This window comes from Antedon mediterranea, chromosome 11 (genome assembly GCF_964355755.1).
Source record: "Antedon mediterranea chromosome 11, ecAntMedi1.1, whole genome shotgun sequence".
Taxonomy (NCBI): Eukaryota; Metazoa; Echinodermata; class Crinoidea; order Comatulida; family Antedonidae; genus Antedon; species Antedon mediterranea.
The window spans coordinates 19,870,093-19,890,672 of record NC_092680.1 but is presented as its reverse complement, the minus strand read 5'-3'; the positions used below and the strand labels follow the sequence as shown (position 1 = coordinate 19,890,672).

Here is a 20,580-nt window from a genome sequence, read left to right as displayed (position 1 = left end):
CGCTTTTCTATGTACACATAACAAGGCCTGAGCTAAATTTGAATGATAATGGTGAATTGTCCATGATCCTTTGAGACTAATCTTAGCCTAATTAAACACACTTTATTATTGTATCTAATGAACGGTAGGGAAATAATAACGGAAAATAACATGTAGGCATAAGATATGTTTGTCTCATCATATCACGGTAAGTTATAATATCTAGTTTGGCACCATAGACTGATTTCCTTGTAAACAATGTATCGTTAATGTTTGTAATGTATCTGACGTATAATAGTCTAGCATTAGTGTGTGTTACAGTATAGATGAGATTTATATCAGACTGTGTAAGGAATACAATGTTGCTGGTTACTGAGACTCATAATCTACGTATTTCATGGGCACTCGTGTTTCAATGATAAATAACTATTATATAGACCTATTGAAATCATAAACATAATTAATGTGCATTTTCACGTTAGAGATGTTTGTCTTTTTTATTCATGTTTTAGTAGAAAAAGGGCAATGTTGAGAGGCTTTGAACATTAACTTGTTTTAGGCCTACTGTATAAGCCTACAGAAAATATAAAAAGACGAGAGTGTGAAAAGAACGAGAAAAAAAAAATAGGAGTTCATTTTGAAACATGGCGATGATGATTATTCGGTGATCAATTCATTTTGTATTTATCTTACAGATGATAACCCGTTGTGCTGTTAACTGAGAAGACGTGGTCCTTTTATATTAATTACCTAGTTAGGCCTACGTTTTTCTACACAATGGATTCGCTAATTCTACTTGTCTGCCTTCTGTCTTTCGGAAAAGGTAAGTTACTTTTTGTCTTTCTATTTCTAATTTTACTTAATTTAAATTAAAACCATTTACTTCACATTAATTTGCTAAATAACAACCACGCAATGTTTTCTAATGAACATTAGTAACAATGTCAACATAGAGGGCGCTAATAATTTCTTTAAAACTTTGGTACATACTGTACATCACAAATCGTGTTTAAAGGTCAGATTCAGACAAAACTATTGAATTTTTATGTGGTAGTTCATAATACGTAGATTCAACTATACGTCGGGCATTTTACATTTCATAAATTATTGGTGGAAAAAGGTAGGCCTACATATCCAACTACGTGTATAAATTTAAAACACACGAATAAACATAATTGAAACAGAAATAAGCTTACTCTGACGTGGTTTGACCAACCCTGTATCATTACATATAATATTTGTTTGTATTTCTATATAAACTGTGTTACAATGCAAAACGTGGAAGCAGTCACATTATTAAACCTGATATATTGACAGACACGAAATATGATAGTTTAATAATTCATCTGTTACTGCGTAATGTTGATACAGACAAATGTGTTCTGTTCCTTCTCTTAATACAATGTTGGTAGTAGGCCTATGGTAATTCTTTATGACATTCGTATGTTGAATGGTGCCTAAGATTGTCATTATTTAATGTAGAGATACTGATATTTGTCCTTGTCTATGATATCTTGTTGACAATACTAGTAATTTGCCTGCACACAGAAACAATTTGTAATAAAATATCTTATGGGTAAATCCTTTCTAAACAATTCAGTTATGGCAAGTGAATACCTCAGTATTGCATATTGAAATTATAGAGTATAATCAGGAAGAGTGTAGGCCTAATCTCATTTTTTTTCTTGGTATTATCATTAGTAACAATTTGAAAGACAGCGAGAAAATATTAGTATAATACGCCTACATAATTTATCATTTAAAAAACGCATTATTCGAACCAGACAACTTCGTCTCATGCCAGCCTGGTTTGCATGATGGGCGTAGAAAGATTCAAATTATTACAATCAATTACTTTGAATTGCTCACCGTTGGGACTGACCGATGCATGAAGCTTGCGTTCCACGGGGATGACAACTCAATTAGATCGACTCTACATTCTAATCACTATCGTCTCATTAATTATAAGTACATATTCTGCTTGTACATATTGATTTGTTATAACATTTTCATTGTTTGAGAGTGAACATCAAATACGAATCACGTGCTGCAGCTGCGTATCCTGGTAATCCAGGCGGACAGGAGATAACGGTACTAAATGGGTCTTTATTAAAACATAGAGGGAGGTATTTATGATATTATCATGGTTTATGGTTTGTTAAAGCACAAAACAATGCATTTGAATCACAACATTGATCCTTTGATATATGTTTTTTAGGTTCTACGGGAGCAGAATCTGAGGAGCGGCTGTTCAATAAATTGTTCACAGGTTACAATCGGCTAATTCGTCCAGTCCGGAATAATTCCGAAAAACTCGAAGTGGAGTTCAGTCTCACTATGTCACAGTTAATTGATGTGGTAAGTTAAAAATCATAAACCAACTTAACCATAATGTGTAATTCATGCATTTAAAACGATATTTGCAAGGTAGGTGACACTTTGGTAATCATGAGGGCGCGCATCAGTAAACATTTAAAAAGTGTCCGGCATCAGAACTTTAACCGACAAATTGTCATCTAACTTTTCTTGACCAGAAAACTGATGGAGCTACTTATACTTTTTCAAGATAAAAATACATATTTGTGGCTAATTTCTAATAAATTTTTATTAATTCAAGGATGAAAAGAACCAAATCATGACAACAAACGTTTGGCTTAAACAGGTAAAGTATTGTTTTTAAATATCATATATTGGTGAATAACTTACAGAAAACAAACACAATATGTAAATATATTCCATATTACCATGCAAGAACATTACCATTTATAATAAGCATATTGAAAGCTGATTATAGCAGACTATTATTCGTCATTTTTTTTTTTTATTTATTTAATTATAACCATTTTTGAAGAGGGGAAACCTTTCAGTCTAGCCCAGTGGGTTAACTTATATTTAGGCGCCCCATTGATGACAAAATAATGATTAGAGGGTGCTTACAAGTATGTTCTCTCCTTTTTTCAGCAATGGTATGACTACAAGTTAGCATGGGACCCTGCAGATTATAATGGAATCTCCATTCTTCGAGTTCCTTCTGAAATGTTATGGCTTCCAGATCTAGTTTTGTATAATAAGTAAATACTCCACTGTATTATCATGATGAATATTAATTATGATGTTTGATAGCGCCTATATGCCTATGTATCTCTGCCTTGATTGGTTAATTTCGGGAAACATCTAGTTCTATTGCACGGTAAAGGGTACTAATAAACGTTCAGGCTTTTGTAAACATTTTTAAAATTTACACCGACACAGTTTATTGAATAATATGCAATCAAAATTAATAATAATAATGAATACATGGAGAAGCAGGATAATTAACTCCTTTCATACTGAAATATATACCATTATGTTGTTGGGAAAATCTGCTTATATAAAAGCGCTATTATAAATTCGACAACAATAACATTATTAGAGATCATAGAAAAGATTCATCAGGTTTGTTTGAAATTCAGAGAAGTGAATTATTATTATTGGTATTGATGATGAAGGTTGATAATGACTGATAATGATTATGTTGATCACATTTTATTCGTTATCATATCCATAACGTTAATTGTACTTATGTACTGTGCGTACAGCAAACGTCTGAACAATTAACTTAGCATCTACCTGAAGCAAAGCTGCTTAAGCTGTTAAATTATCATGCCTCAATGTAACAAGCATCATATCAATATCATTATGATTTCCTCTCAGAACTAAACATTGAACTTATTTTTATTTTTAGTGCAGACGGCCAGTATGAAGTGACACTGATGACAAAATGCTTAGTATATAGCAATGGATTGATATACTGGCTACCACCTGCAATCTATAAGAGTTCATGCCAAATAAATGTTCGCTACTTCCCGTTTGATGAACAGAGATGTATTATGAAATTCGGATCGTGGACTTACGATGGATCTCTAATCGATCTTAACCCAGGGAAAGATCAAGTCGATCTAGAGGACTACTGGGAAAGTGGTGAATGGGACATTATCAGCTCACCAGCCACACGTCAAGTCATACGTTATCCTTGTTGCGATCAGGTTTACGTCGACATTACGTTTGACTTAAGAATACGAAGAAAACCGTTATTTTATACAGTAAACCTAATCATCCCATGCGTGTTGATTTCATTCCTGACCGTATTAGTGTTTTACTTGCCATCGGATTCAGGTGAAAAAATCACTTTATGTATATCTATTCTCTTGGCGCTTACTGTGTTTCTTTTACTTATAGCGGATATCATCCCGCCAACGTCACTTCTGATCCCCTTAATCGGTCGTTATCTTCTTTTTACGATGGTTCTTGTAACATTATCAATTGTGATTACAGTGGTTGTTTTAAATATTCACTACAGAGCGCCAAGCACACACACAATGAAACCGTGGGTAAAAAAACTATTTTTAGAAACTTTACCTCCATTGCTTTGTATGTCAAGACCCAAAAAATATCTTAGCAGGAGAGAGAAGCTAGAAAAAATAAATTTCAAACAATTTGAAATGAATGAAGTAATACATAAAGACAATGATATTAAGAAATCAAATGGAAGAGATTTATTTGAAAATCATCACTCTGGCGGGTTCAGTCGTATGAGGATGGAAGATTTGTTGTCTGGTGGAAAAGATGTCCCAGGCACACAAGGGCCGCGTCAATGCTCACATGAATTTCTACAAGCTGTAGAGGGCGTTAAGTTCATTGCTAATCACTTGAAGAACGAAGAAATATATGAAAATGTAAGATTTTCTTGCTAAACTACTACATTGATCTATAGCCTCACAATTTTAGCATGTTTAACTTTCTTCCTCCTCTACCCCTCTCTTTCCTCATCTCCAGCTCTCTTTCCTCCTCTCCACCGTTTCTTTCCTCTTCTCTACTTCTATGTTCTTCTCGCCACCAATCTTTCCTCCTCTCCACATCTCTTTCCACCTCTCTTTCCTCCTCTCCACCTATCTGTCCTCCTCTCTTTCTTCCTTTCCCCCTCTCTTTCCACCTGTTTACTTCCCTTTCGTCCTTTCCACCTCCCTTTCCTCCTCTCCACATCTCTTTCCACCTCTCTTTTCTCCTCTCCACCTATCTGTCCTCCTCTCTTTCCTCCTTTCCCGCTCTCTTTCCACCTGTTTACTTCCCTTTCGTCCTCTCCACCTCCCTTTCCTCCTCTCCACCTCTCTTTTTACCTCTCTACCTCTCTTTCCTCCTCTCCACCTATCTGTCCTCCTCTCTTTCCTCCTTTCCCGCTCTCTTTCCACCTGTTTACTTCCCTTTCGTCCTCTCCACCTCCCTTTCCTCCTCTCCACCTCTCTTTTCACCTCTCCACCTCCTTTTCCTCCTCTCCACCTCTTTTTTCACCTCTCTACCTCCCTTTCGTCCTCTCCACCTCTCTTTCCTCCTCTCTACCTCTCTTTCCAGCTCTTTTTCCTCCGCTCTACCTCTCTTTCCACCTCTTTTTCCTCCTCTCTCTTTCCACCTCTTTTTCCTCCTCTCTCTTTCCACCTCTTTTTCCTCCCTCCACGTTACACTTTCCCCTAATTTCACGATCTGATTTAATATGTTGTTTAGTAGCTGTTTTGTGTTTTGTACAGTAATACAATATACAATTTCGTTACAGATTATAGTCTCTTTTCTCTGTAGTAATTTATTGAAATATCTGATTATTTTGTTTCTTATATCTACTTTTAGGTGAGTGAAGATTGGAAATACGTTGCTATGGTAATCGACAGAATATTCCTGTGGGTTTTTCTGATTTCTGTTATTTGCGGAACAAGTGGAATAATCCTATCTGCGCCATTATTGTTTCAATCGTACGAACCTCAAGCAAAAAGTTGAATAAAGTCACTCAGCACATTGTACTGTGTAATAATAATATAAAGACGGTATTTCTTAGTATAAACGAGGAATTTGAGACTAGGCTACATGTGACGTCACTTTCTTGCAATAACTTTGTATTTTTGAAATAAAACAAAGATGATAGTAAGCGAATTGTTAATCAAAACTACATGTGAAAGTTAGAGAAGGATACTGAATTGCCTTTTGTGTTATACAGTTGTAGCAAACATTAGGTTCAGGTTATTAGCATCATATTATATCACCTCTTATCTTTATACTTCCGACCTCTTTCCAACAACGTACGTCATGAACATAAAGCTATTCAATCGATATAACAATAACGAATAAGAGTGAACAATAATTAGATGATTCGTGATGAAAAAGAAAATAGAACAGTTCTACTAATTATATAGTTTTAATTAATGTATATTTTACTCTCTTATTGTACGAGTGAAATTCCACTCGTTTGTGAATTGTTTTCGCCCTACAAGAGCAGGGAAGAGTGTAATTTCACTCTTCCCTGACTAGAGCGAGTTTTCACTCTATAGTAGTGGTTTGAATTATCGTAAATATTGTAATCACTTAAGTAGTTTATTCTGGAATGAGTGAAATAAAATTCGCTACAGAGTGACTTTAAAAACATTCCTCAATGGGTGAAAATTTACTCTAAAGAATAGATTGTATTCTTTTGCATTAAGTAAGACTTGTATTATGTATACAATAAGTTAGCGTTATAGGCGTAACTCACATTTGCCATTATGACCACATGGTACCAGTCCGATTGGATAGTCACTTCTTTTATTCTTAATTTGATTGTCCTGCGCTACAATTAGTTATATGAAATTTTCCTCTACTTTAACCACCTTGTTTATAGTAAAGCTACAACCAAGAACAACTTATAGAGAGAGATTTACATAAAGAGGTAGAAAGATAGTCTAAACAGTACCTCTTTTGGCACACACGACACTAGCTTAAAAATGTACTTTATATCGTTCATTATATATTTATAATACGATATTTGTATATAAGTACATATGTATATTAAATTCTTTAAACATTATATTAGAATTATCACTGATGCATAATGTACATAATAATAAAAACAAGTATATCCTTGTAAAAAAAACTATTTCTGTATTTACCCATTAGTATGTTCAATAGCCTGGATATTAATAAGCTAGCAATCAGTACTAATATAATTACAATAACGCCTGCGCATATTCATTACAGTAGCGTTCTTTCTTATTCAGATTAACGAATTGTGTCTTCGTGCTTCTAGGCTTATGTCATTTTTATTACGTCATTTATATTTCTGGAATATACATCTATAAAAAAACATATGAGAGTATTCTCAAATGAACGGATCATTGGCTTATCTTCCAATTTCAGTATTAATTCATTTTATCAATCTCAGATCAACTTTTAATCTAAATTGAATTGTTATTGGACTAATATAAATTGAGCCACCCTAAAGTTAATCAATATGAATGAAGAAAAGTTCAATCCAATCGGATTTGTTTCTGTATCATGAAGGTTGTAATGATTGAGTCTGCAATCCACAGAACAGTTCAAATTCAAACCTCGCCGTTTACTATAATAGATACAACCACATGTAATATAACTCTGATGAGTGTTTAGTATCCTTGTTTATTTATTTCTTATTTACTTGTTTATTTGTATATATTCAAACAAAGACTATGAATCCCGTTTATAGAATTCTTAAAAGGGATTGTACCGTTTTAAGTGGTCTTCATGACCTTCTCGAGCTGCGATTTAAATTAGAGCAGAGTTAAATAGAACAGCTAATCTCCCATTCATTATTTGTATAATAATGTATTTAATTCTCACATCTATCATTTATTATAGCATAGATATTAATTTTGTAACATTATCTTTGTTGTACAAAACAACTGCGTCTGTTAAATAATTACTTTGTATTAAATTTACAAGGCCAAATCCAGACAAGCAAAAGCTTTTTGTTTGGTCTTTTTGTCAAATAAGTTGACCAATGTAATTATTATTATTTTACATAAAGAGATATGTTTAATCGACACAAAAAAGTTCCCATACTTCGCGTCCAATACCTTTATTTAAAAAAATTATAATAACGTTTAAATATTAAAAATAGGCAATGATATTTTGCTCTAATGTTTCAAATCTAGATTTTATTAAAAGGTATAATCAAATTGTTGAATAAGTCTAGATAATTTAAAAACTCTGGAATTTTTTCAGTACAATTTCTGTCGCCTCTGTGAATAAAACAATAAGTTTGGAGATTTTTTTTTTCCACAGAAGAAGTTTCAATGTTGGAACATTCATCATTTCAGTTCCGAAAAAAAATTTGTATCTTGTGTACATAATAAGCTTTTAATATCATAATTTTTTAACAATAGCTGGTTAGATTAAAAGTTGTAAATATACAAAGTAATTGTATCTACAATTGGTGTATAAGCAGAACGATTTAACAGATTATAGTTATTAAAGTTACAATATGCGGGTCATATTACAGTTTTTAGAAACAATAATATGACTAAAGAAGTGAATTAATCGCTTTATACTTATTATCTATTGTTCTTAACATGTATTTTATTGTGTAAATAAATTGTTTTCTTCTTAGAATTAAGAATGTTTATTCATTTATAATGATACTTGAAAAACGTGTATAAGTTTATAAATAGTTTAAGTAGGTATTCCATTGGCTTCCAGTGATATCATCTGTAATCTATAATTCGATAATATATAAAAGTCGCCATGGTGTTGCAAATAAGACAATAGTATAGTAGAATGCCTAAGATCAAATACATTTGACATTAGATCATATATGCATCTTGTTGTGTGGATACATATCCGACAGAGCACTGAATACGTTGAATTGACAGGTCGAGGTGTTTTCGTAATATTTGTGGTAAAGGGAGATTTAGCGTGAATACAATTTGTACTGAAAAAGAAGAAGAATGTACCACTCATATCGACATTGGTGGCGCTAAGTGATCGAAACATTTACCATTTATTTTTATTTAGTTATATAATATATTTGATCGTGTCGCAGACGCAAATAGGTATAGTAATACCTTGATCTTTTTCTGTATTGTTAAAAATTGTGACCATTATAATTATAAAATCAAATTTTGGAACATATGACGCGTTTATATTACAAACTCAATACGGTTTCATTTATAAATGTAAATTGACCAATCGTAAATCCCATTTTAAATATATTCTCAACTAATACGTAATTACTGATTAACTGTAAAATTTGATTGAATAAACGAACTTTAAATTAATCGTATTGAAAGACGTTGAATGCAAAATTAAATTGATAATCAATAGAAAGTGTCCAAACATACCTTATAAATAGACTTGGAATTCGGTTGACAACACATTTTAGAATTTTGAATGTAAAAAACAACGAATAAATGTTTTTTGTTTATTTAACTAGTTTTCGAAAGTTGATGATCTTTGTTATAACCAAGTCAATAGCTCATTTAGTTATTTATTTGCTAATTATTACTTATACAAAAAGACTGCTATCAAATATTGTGTTAAATATGATTTAATAATTATTGCATTAGACGAGAATGAATTGAAATGAAAAAAAAAACACACGACTTTAATTATTTACTAGAAAAAGTGTTAAATGTGGTTTCACAATATTTAATATAATTAGGCCTACGCCCAATTATTAGTGTTGTATCTCCACATAGGCCTATGACAGATCATAGGAAAATACATCTCATGTGATGCCTGTATCATGAAAGGTTATATGTTAATGATAATATCATAGTCTATAATACATGTGGAACACATGTGATGCTGTAGGCCCTACTGTATTTTTCTTTGATAAAATAAATTTACCGAGAATCAGCTATACGCAATTCATTTTTGTTTTTCATAGTGGTATATAGATACAAGAATAACGATTATAATGTATTTTCTTGTTATATTGTAAAATACTGTATATTTAAGTACTGGATTACTGTGTTTTTAATTATTTCGTTATGTTTATAGTTTTTAAGGTGAAAACAAATATGCGTTGTTTATAAACAGACAGTTTTCCATGTTTACCTAAATAAAATAGTTGCATGCCCAAAATTGGGCAAATGTTGATCGTATATTAATTTTAAATGAACCTAGTTTATGTGTATCTTGTTCGTTCCACACAGCAAAAAATCAATTCAATTTATGTAATCAAAAAATTGTACAATACCGTGTCACATTAGGCCTAAGTAGACCTATTATTCTAACTCCGAAAAAAGGATATAAACTTACAACTTTTTACAAACAATATACTGTATTAAGATTCATAGCATTGAGCGAGCAGGATTTATTTCTTGCCTACACATAATACAAAATATGAATATTTGATAAATTGTAAATATAAAGTCTTTAAATATTGGTCATGCCAATGTCAATCAGAAGTTTTATTTTTGCATCATTATCGGTATGAATTTGATTTTACAAGACTAGGTCTATAATAATGTAAATAATAGAATACATAGGATTATAATATTTCGTTCGATACAACTTAAAGATGTATTGTCCCTTGAAACACAAAAAAATGAAGGTCAAAATATTCTAAATTTAAAGTGGCCATATCAAAGTAATATTAAAGTTATTCACTTTAAGTCGAAAATTTGAGCCAAAAACAACAAGTTTACATAATTAACAGGTAAATTAGTTTGATTACATTTCATCTGGAAAATCGTCACGAGCGAAAGTAAACAAAGATTTCAAACCATGAGTACGCATTATGCATATGCTAAATTAGGATTGTTTACAACTCGTCACGGTTAAGAAGGTATTTTCACACAGATCATGAGGAAGTTTTATGATTATGCATACAGAGTAGCCAAACAAGCGCGTTTCATTATGGGATATGTTTTGATTGAAAACTTTGACTGGAAGTCAAAGTTATTTTTTTACCAAAAAAACGTCTGTATTTCAGTTAAATTTTTTTTTTTTCGAAAAATTTTTGGTGATAGTTAATAACTATTATGATACTTCAAAATGACCCACCTTTTTTCGAAATCTATTATTTTTAATTTTTTTGGAATTAGTCAAAGGGACAATACATCTTTAATATAACATCTAGCTTTATTTCTCACATAGCGACACATTACACACAGAAAACAAGGTCGGAAACATTTTTTTAAGTTTACCAAATTCATAGCAATAATCATGCTTTAGCTATGTCCCGTTAATTTATGGAACAGTATTGTGGATTTTAATAGAAAACAAATATTTAGGCTAGTTGAACGAATTAAATTGTATCGATTGATTAATTCAATGCTGCAACTGTAAATAACAAACACGTGAGCCAATATAACAAACTCTATGCCACTCACGTGACATGGCGTGACACGGAAATTGTCCTACCATTGCAGTAAGTAAATCAATATTGCAAATTACGTAGAAATGTTTCACATTATTGTATATTAATAAATGTGTATAATTTCAAAAATGTTTAAAAAAATGTTATTGCTTAAAACTTAGCAATCATAAAACCAAGCACATTTTATTTAAAATTGTAGAATCCTTAAAAAGAAACGTAGTCCAACACAAATAAAAGTTTACACAAATTCCAAACTTGTTGTAACATACCGTCATGGCTAACAGGAAACTTTCACCTGTGTCACGTCTCAACGTAGCCATGTGAAGTGATGCGTATAACTTCTAGTCTGTCTCGGTGAATTATGATAACTATTATACTGTACGGTACTCCTCTCTAAAGTTAGTTTTTCGTTCCTTAATCGTATTTCAGAATGTAATATTTATAGCTAGATAGTTCATTAAATGAAGACATTAATGAATTATATAACTAATTCTAGCCAGAAATTGGATATTATATGTTTAAACTCTGTTTGAAAACTTAACTACAGTATCAATTTTAGCCCCAATTTGTAGTGTAGCAGCTTGTTGCCATCTAACTGTATTCAAGCCTGGCAAAGGCCACTTTCGGCCGGCCTTGTGTGGTACGGTAGGCTTACCGTATGCTTTTGGATGGCCGTGCTTGGATGGCGGCTAATACTTTTCATGTATCAACGTAGTATCTTTAACCATTTCATTCTCAGTGAAATTATGTTGCGTTTATTTTTTATTTGTGATTACAATGTTGATTATTTTATATCTATAGGGTCAACGAAACAAATAAGATACCGGACCACGGCTGGATGACATCGTCTTGAGTCAGGATATGATGAGGGCGCTAGGCAGGTATTGTAACATAGTGTACTGATTTCATAATAATACTTCAATATTATTACCTTGATTACATATCAGGCGTTAATCCTCGATAAAGAGGATCTGTAAGAAATAGTCCTAACCACGGCGGCACTTCGTAATACGAACTGTGTTTTATTGATCTTACTGTATATGGATAAAGCAATCGCCGTGGCTAAAGATACGGTACCGTATCCATATTTCTAAAAACTAACGGTACGGTAATTATAGAGGGCACTTCCGTTTGCTAAAGGTACGTTAAAATTGCATTCCTAAAACTCGTACCAAAATATAAAACTCGTTCCTAAATATAAAACTCGTTCCTATTCCTCCGTATCTTTAGCCATAACGTAAAACAATAGCATCATTGCAGCCGTACCATGAATAGTATAATTTTAAGACCTTAACAATAGGCCTAGTAAAGTGATGTATTTATGTCCAGTACTTGAAACAATTTTGTACACAAGATGTAAGAACTTTAATAAATATGAACTTGAAGGTACTGGAAACCAATCAACAATACCCTCCCCTCTGTAAATTGGGTCCCGAAAGTGGGTTTCAATCCTCCTGGTGTACTTCTTGTGTCGTTCCCATTAGGCCTACTGAAGCATAATAATACAAATGATTTCAAGTTTAAATGGCTGTTTTGCTAACACTGGTAGGCTTACATGTACCACAATGTCTGCAAAAAATGTATTTAGTTTTGATGATAGTTCTCTACAAAGCAGTTGCGTTCTTAAGTTTTAGAGATTATAGCTTGGTCATCGTGTATCCGGTACTAATAATTGTATTTAGGAACTACATTTATTTCTCGTCTTCGGTCAACTACATATTATTATAATATAATTATGTGTTCCAATATGGTTTACCAGTTTGATATTATATATCAGTTCAAAATTAGAACATGTTTTCTCTTGTGGTTTGGAGCCCGTTTCTCATGAGATTTAGCAAATACAATATCTTTCTAGCAATTACCCTTTTGTAATTATTTTAGCCAAATCTAAAATTCTATATTTCAATTAGGACAAAACGTATAAACACATATTATTTTTCACTATAAATGGAAAAACAATATTGCGTAAATGTGCCATAATGTTGTTAACTAGGTCGGTGTTTTCAAATGTTAGGTGTGAAGCTATAAAAGCATAGTTTCAACTGAGATAATGACTTATATCTAATTAGTTAAAATTAGTTTAAATAGTACGCTAATGATAACTATTTCGCAACCTGGATGCAGTGTAACGGCGTTCACAATGAATTGAATTGAACAGAGTCGCTGACACAGCCGAGTAATTGGTCCCTTACTTGAATATTAGAAAGTTTGACCAAAGGTTGCAGGTGATAAAGTTTGCAAATTTGCTTTTTCTGTTTGTACGTTTGTTTGATGTGGATGAAATTTCTGAAATAAAAGAAATTGAAACTATTGTCTAATACTTCAGTAGGTTAGGTTCGGTTTAGCAGCAATGTTTGTTCCCAGCTGGGAGATTTTTCCGTTTTTTCGGTACTGGTAAAAGTCTAATGAGTTCTTTTAGCTTCGATCCTGTTATCATCAGTGATATTAATTTCATTCGGTACAGAAATACTGTGTTGTTTGTTTTGCAAGAATCTTGAAATGCTTGATGCAAGACGATTCGTGCTAACAGCTGTACACTCCGCGTTTAACACCAATTATTTTCTGTTAATTTCATTCCGTCCGCTTCATTAACGTTTTCGCGCCTAAATTGTTCACACTTGTAATGTTTCTAGCAGTGGAAAGTTCAGGAGATGATTATGTAAGAATTTGAGACCCGGAATTTATTAAATTTACTATCTAAATTTATTTTTGGGATTCTGTGATCAATATTTATCTTTATCAGCCTAAATGTATGTCTATACCAAGCAATAAACTTGAAGCAGATACTAATGTGAAAAGGCAAAGATGAGAAAATCTTCGGAAATGTAGGTCTAATTATGGAGACATTATAACTTCATGACCGAGAGACGGGGCTTATTGTTATATTTCACTTGTTTATAGTTCATTTTATTATGTTTCAGCAATGTGTGGCCATAAACTATCCCTCTTCTCTATGCATTCATGCGTGACGATTGCGTATTTTTGTACAGTAGAATCTTAAGCTTCAAATGTGCACGATACCTTCGAGTGGAGAAATACAGTAAAGATAGATCTGATCACAATAGGTCGCGAGTGTACCCTCGTTAATTTAAAACACTACCCACTCCAATTCGTGCAGTAACATTAACAGAGAGATTACGAATGTGTAGTATTAATGCTTCTGTGAAGATTCATTCATTTGCTTTACGTGAATAAATTGATAATTATTTGGAAATGAAATCAAATTGATCTGCTAGTAATGAATTAGTTGAATACTTAGGAACACTTCCCCTGGGATGAGATGAGTAAAATCTATATTCAGTGACTATAATTTATGAATATCAAGTATGTAGAGCATTATATGCTAAATAAGTGAACAAAATTAAGTACCGTATTTTTCTTCCAATCACTCCTCAATAATAATAATTAAAATTTAGTTGATTGTGAAACGTAGTTTTTGTTGTTGTTTTCCCATTTATTTATATAGTTACTTTATATGATATTTTATGACAATATGCAAAGTATCTGTTTTCTAACTATTTAAAAAGTTTCAGTAAAATCCAAGTTACCTTATTGAAAGGAGTTTGTTTGGTAGCATTTTCTTCACAAAATCAATCGAAGTATTCCACAACATTGTTCATCATTCAATATGTCAAAAATATCTTTAAAATCTCGTTTTCCCATTTTAGTAACCACTTTTTAATTCCAAAAACTGTGAAAACATTTGTAATAATCTAACTCATGCTTGTTTGTAACATTGGGTCTGTATTCAACCAAAAAATTTGGACGCTCTGAATTTTAACTTCTAAAAATAGATTTTACAATTTTATAAGTTAATTCTTGTAATTAACACAAATCTGGGTGAATTTCCTGACACTGATAATGTACAATGTTCGGTAAGCATTTACAGATAAAACATCTATGAATTCACACAAATAAACATCTTCGAAATAGAGAGTTTGATACATATATTGAGTTACCAATTTTTTCTACATCGAATGTTTTACATTTCAAAGCAAGGAGTCTACCAGATTTGTTGATAATTAATTCAATCGTTCAAGTAGCAAAGTGTAGATTTTAAGGTAGACAAATCCAAATGTTTCATATGCAATATTCTGTATCCAGTCGCCATATTCAATTTCAAACGTTGTGCATGTTTTCAAGGTCATGAAATTTAAATATATCGATTGCAATATCCTAGTTAAGGTTCACAGTATTTTTTTCAAAATAGATGCCTTTCTTATGTTGTACAAATCATAATGTAAATGTCCACAATTTAAAAAAGATTAGTTTATTATAGTTGGCATGATGCCAAACAAAATGTCTTTTGCAGATATTGTTATATACTTATCATTTTTTTATTCTTCTGATGGAGTATAAGAATGTACAAAACAAATAGTGCATTCTTATTCGTAGCTGTGAATAGAGAACAAGGCCAACAGCCATAAGTCGCGTGCTAAAACGCATAGTGATACCGGACCGACCGACAGACCGACCGACCGACATAGTGAACTATTGAGTCGCGTCCACGCGACTAATAATGACTCTAAAATAATTATTTTACCGAAAAACATTGTGGGCCTCTACATTTTGACTATCTTATAATAATATTTTAGGATATACCTACCAAATATAGCGCTTTGTTTGTGTTTGTATAAAAAAAATGGTTACCTTGTCTAGACATTTTTTTTAGTTAGCAGACATGTGAACTTTGAACTTTAGGTAGCCCTACTATAACATCGACAATATGCTTTATATAAGTGTTTAATGATACATGTGTATGCTATAATTATGTTTGTTTACATAGTTTGTTACTTCAGTTGAACTAATACAATTCCTTGAAGACTATACGATACAGTACAAACTTAATGTGATTTATTTTTGTAATATGCTTTTAAGATTTACCCTACTTCAAGAATTTCGCCGAGGAAATTGCAGCAGTTAACACCTCAATGTACTTAAGTTATGCCTATAAATGTTGTTGAGTGTGGCTACAAACGTTACCTACTTAATACCAGCAAACATAAGCTCCCATATGCACATTACCGCGAATGTTTGTGTAAAAGAAAAAAAGTGAATGCTTTTGGATAAGGTTTTTTTTTATTTAATACAGTATTGTGATATGAATTGTCCAGCAGAGGATATAACTATGCAAACCCAAACAAAATAATCATTTCCGGGAAAACATGTTAACTTTTTTTTCAAGTAGTTGAGGAGTTAACAGCGAATGTTTTTATGCCATGATACAGATCAGAATCAATAATTATAGTAAATACACATGTTGTTTCAATCAATAAAAGTTTCTCTACACTTTTATTTAAGAATCAATTACAGCCTTTTTAGTCTTTATTTTGTTCGCGTTTGCGAGATGAAATATATTTTTAAACCACTTCTGTGATTGTTGATGATCGGAAAACTTTATGTCTATGTTTCCTTCTTTATTAATCTCATAACGTACTAAGAAATTGCGGTCAGTGTGAGCATTTCGATAAGATATGTTGCGTACCTAGATTTGACAAACACTGGACAAACATTAGTGGTACGATTTATCCATAATTGATTTTAACACTTCTAATGAAGACAAATTCTATCAACACGTTTATGTAGCAGCCTAAATAAACGATTACAATATCAACTAGGATCAATGACAAGGAAATCCTCTGGGATCTCACTAGGTACATGCAGAAAATAGAATTATATCGATTACCTCATCCCTTCGCTAATAACACCAACACGAATACACTACTCTAGCACAAACACTCAATTCTGCGCAAGGCATTTCCGAGATCTCGTCGAGAGAACCGCATCCAAGAATAGATAAAAGTATGTTCTGTTTCTATCGGATTGGTCATTTCTAAATTCTAATATTTTTTTTTGTACCCACTAATTTCTAGTATCACCGACTACCATCAAGACATTCAAAAGGTAAGGTCATTTAGAAGCCTGTTAATTGTATGTTCAATTGTGTCATGTTAATGACTGTTTTGGGGCATATTTGTTAGATCTTCATCCGGAGGCTAGAGATAACCGTGATCCAAAATGGATATTCTTATATAAAAACGATATACTGCATCGACAGATCTTAGATGTTGTGATTCCCTGTTAAGTATAAAACGCAGAGCGTTATCTTCACACTTCTTGTAAACTTGTCGCCTATTATCAGAGTTGTTCGAATCCGAGAGGTTTAATGTCACACTCGTAGAGAGACTGATTTTGTAGCGTACTTTTACGTGCAAACACGCACACATGCGCGTTTTACACCAGGTAAAGCATTGGCAGGTATTTATTTTACCTTTATCTTTATGCATTAGGTTAATCATTTTATCAACAATTTGTGTCGATAATTTGAATGTGTATTGATTGATTAGATATAACTTATTGAAGAAAAGTTACGGCCTTATTCTTTTTTTGTTTTACACAGTTTTTATTTTATCTTTAATTTTGGAAAAACCTACACTAGAATCTTTACAAAATCCCAACCAATGTAAATATTCAATCTATCAATTCCATCAGGCAATTAGGCCTAATTGTTAACAGATGCATACTATCTTTCGTTAAAACACGCACTGGCAAAATATGATATGATACATAGCTAACTTAGTAAACATTGTTTTATACCAGCAAATATGTAAATGCACTGGATTTGGTTATTAAAAATATGAATCTGATCATTTAATACGGTATTAAATGATCAAATTCATATTTGATTTGATGATCAATGTAAAAAGAAAAAACAGTTCCTTACTTCTGTTAATAACTATAACAGATGTAAGGAACTGTTTTTTAAATTAATAAAATTAATTCGTGTAATCATTTCAAAAAGCTAACATACCGATTTGTTAATTAACAAGGCCAACAGCCATAAGTCGCGTGCTAAAACGCATAGTGATACCGGACCGACAGACCGACCGACCGACATAGTGAATTATAGAGTCGCGTCCACGCGACTAAAAACGACTTTTCTTCTATTTTCTCATTTTCATATTGTAACCTAACTCGACAATTCTTATGATATGATTGGATACGTACAGCAAATTGGGTATTATTGAAAAAAACGATTGCTAAAACGACATATGTTCTTCTTAAAGGTAGCATGGGGGTAATTTAAGTAACAACAAATTGATTTTAGTGCGATCATGCAATTAGTGACAGTTGGTATAGAGGTATATACAATTTTTTTTGGTATTTACTATTAATTTTATTTTTAAATGCGTTGTTTCAACACGGTGCTTTTTCTTTAAAATGATTTTATCGTAGCATTAAACATAGGCCTACTAGAGAAGATATTTAAAGTGAACATATTTCTGAACATTTTCTGTGAAAACCCCTTGAAACACATTCTGAAACACTTTACTGTTAAATAGTTTTAGATTAATAACACTTTAAAAAAATTATTTCATACAAATATTTCTTCCGACTAATTCTATTGATTTTGTTTTACTTTAAAACATCATTTGGTAGGAGGCCTGTTAAAGGTAAGTCTAAAATCATTTTCTATAAACATATACCTTTGGATGTATTTATAGAATAGAAGTGCCGGTTGAGACACAGTTCTGTTCCAGTCAAATTAACTAAAAAATTTGACGTCATTGTCGGTTATTCAATTCTTGATGTTGTATACACTATCTCTTTGAAGCTTAGTTGCTTAACTTTAAAGATATTTGCAGTTGTAACATTCTTAAATCCTCACATGAGCATAACACATTAAAAACATTTTATAAAAATACTTTATCAGACTATGATACATATTTCTTTAGAGTGTGTCAAGAAATAGTTGAAATTACACTGCAAAAAAAAAACTATTTGGAAAATTACAGGCCCCACCTTCAAGGCATAGTTTAATTATGAATTATTCATTGTGCTAATAATGTCTAATTGATCATAAAAAGAAATTATATTTGCTTTACACTATTATTTATCGATAATTTAAATTCTCTTCATAAATATCCTACATTTGGCATAGTTTCAGTTCTGGATTTTAATATTGTACCAGGTCATGCTATCTGAAGGTTTTGATAAATAATGTATTTCCAATTTGTGTCTGAGCTTTTCTGATTCCAGAAAATGAGACAGCCTGAGTAGAATATGGTTAGATTCATAGTTAATTATTTGCCTTTTGATAAGAAATGTGTAAGTAAACACCCCTTTGGATCTTTCACGGCACTTCAAATCTCTTAGACGCTGCAAGCTCAGTCAATAATGAGATAAATGAAACTATTGGTGGCGTATGTATTGTTACCTAAATGTCCTTAAAACAAAGCAATTTGAACAAATTAATTGTAACGCGTATACCACAATGGTCTTCTTTAGTTACAAAATACTATCGATTTATTGGGATGTTCCCAGAAATTAAATTATCTTTTTTACTTAAAGATGTATGCGTTAGCCAAGCGTTCGATGGTTTCATCAACCGACTCTGAGCAATGTAACCGATAGTGCGTACATTTGCTTTTGGTAGAGCCATAGTAATATAACTTGCGACACATCAAATTATGATAAATGTGAATTCTTAAATTGCAGTAAATATGCTAAGAATGCGCCGTTTTGATGGTGATTTCCGAACTAAATAAACATAATGGTAAAATGTAGCTTCATCCGCTATTCATTTTTGGATTTTTGTTTATTCAGTTTAGAACATATTAAGTTAAATTTGGCATTTTCTCATTTGTTCGTAGTCACAAGAAATAAAACTAACAATTTCTCTTGAAATTGCACTGATATCTGAGATATATTTCAATAAAATAAATTAATGGTTAGGATTTCAGACATGGAGGAAAGAGGCAATAGGCTCAATTTGTCTTTAGTTCATTAGTTCAAAATCCAGATCTGCTGTTAAATCTGAGTATACACGTTTGTTTTTATTAATATATTGTACTATACTATTGTACTATGTTGTGTTCCCAGATCAAAAGGTCATTATCTTAAAAGAAAATAGTAGTTGGGTGGGGGGGGGGGCGGAATCAATACATTAAAAAGGAATTACTTTTTAAAACAAATATGACGATTGTGTGTAAAGATTTGTATTGGTATAGGAAGTGACGATAGTGTACCTTTATTTTTTATAATTATTCGAAGTCAATATTACATGTATAGCCTACAAAATTGTTGTGGAAACAAGTGAAATAAGTATTATACACACAAGTTAGTACTGAAATTAGTAGTTGGCCCACACTATTTCATTAATCTGTCATCATAAATAAAGAATATTATTTCTAGTGTTAAACAAAATTAGAACCATTGGTTGTTTAATTGAACTGAATCTAATAGTAGGCTCATCTATTTCATTAAACTGTCATCGTAAATAAAATATCTTGAGTGTTATAAACTAATTTAGAGCCTTTGGTAAAAACAGTACTGTTTACACGCAGGGTAGTATTAGTACATGTTTCTAATTGCTTGAATAGGCCTATGCAATATTGGCACTCTAACCTACTCGCGTATCTCTTTGACGCATCTAACCTGGTTCATGATCCCTTAGCAGATGA

General features: G+C 32.0%; 2 protein-coding genes across 4 annotated transcripts in view; both read left to right on the top strand.

Annotated features, from left to right (window-relative positions):
• The window catches only part of LOC140062429 (acetylcholine receptor subunit alpha-like 1), a 43,676-nt gene extending 33,674 nt beyond the window's left edge, over window positions 1-10,002 (top strand). For 2 of the 3 annotated variants that reach the window (XM_072108645.1, XM_072108643.1), the window contains exons 2-7: window positions 675-802; window positions 2,198-2,337; window positions 2,597-2,641; window positions 2,941-3,050; window positions 3,704-4,694; window positions 5,638-10,002. In XM_072108645.1, the coding sequence (XP_071964746.1) occupies window positions 757-802; window positions 2,198-2,337; window positions 2,597-2,641; window positions 2,941-3,050; window positions 3,704-4,694; window positions 5,638-5,784 (1,479 nt within the window). In that variant the 5' untranslated portion in view covers window positions 675-756 and the 3' untranslated portion in view covers window positions 5,785-10,002. Of the gene's footprint in view, window positions 1-155; window positions 188-674; window positions 803-2,197; window positions 2,338-2,596; window positions 2,642-2,940; window positions 3,051-3,703; window positions 4,695-5,637 lie in introns of those variants that run through there. The other variant, XM_072108644.1, reaches the window with a different exon arrangement.
• Window positions 10,003-17,223: 7,221 nt separating this feature from the next.
• The window catches only part of LOC140062428 (neuronal acetylcholine receptor subunit alpha-7-like), a 28,411-nt gene continuing 25,054 nt past the window's right edge, over window positions 17,224-20,580 (top strand). Inside the window, exons 1-2 of the mRNA XM_072108641.1 lie at window positions 17,224-17,374; window positions 18,557-18,570. The gene's annotated coding sequence lies outside the window, so the exon portion shown is untranslated. The remainder of the gene's footprint in view (window positions 17,375-18,556; window positions 18,571-20,580) is intronic.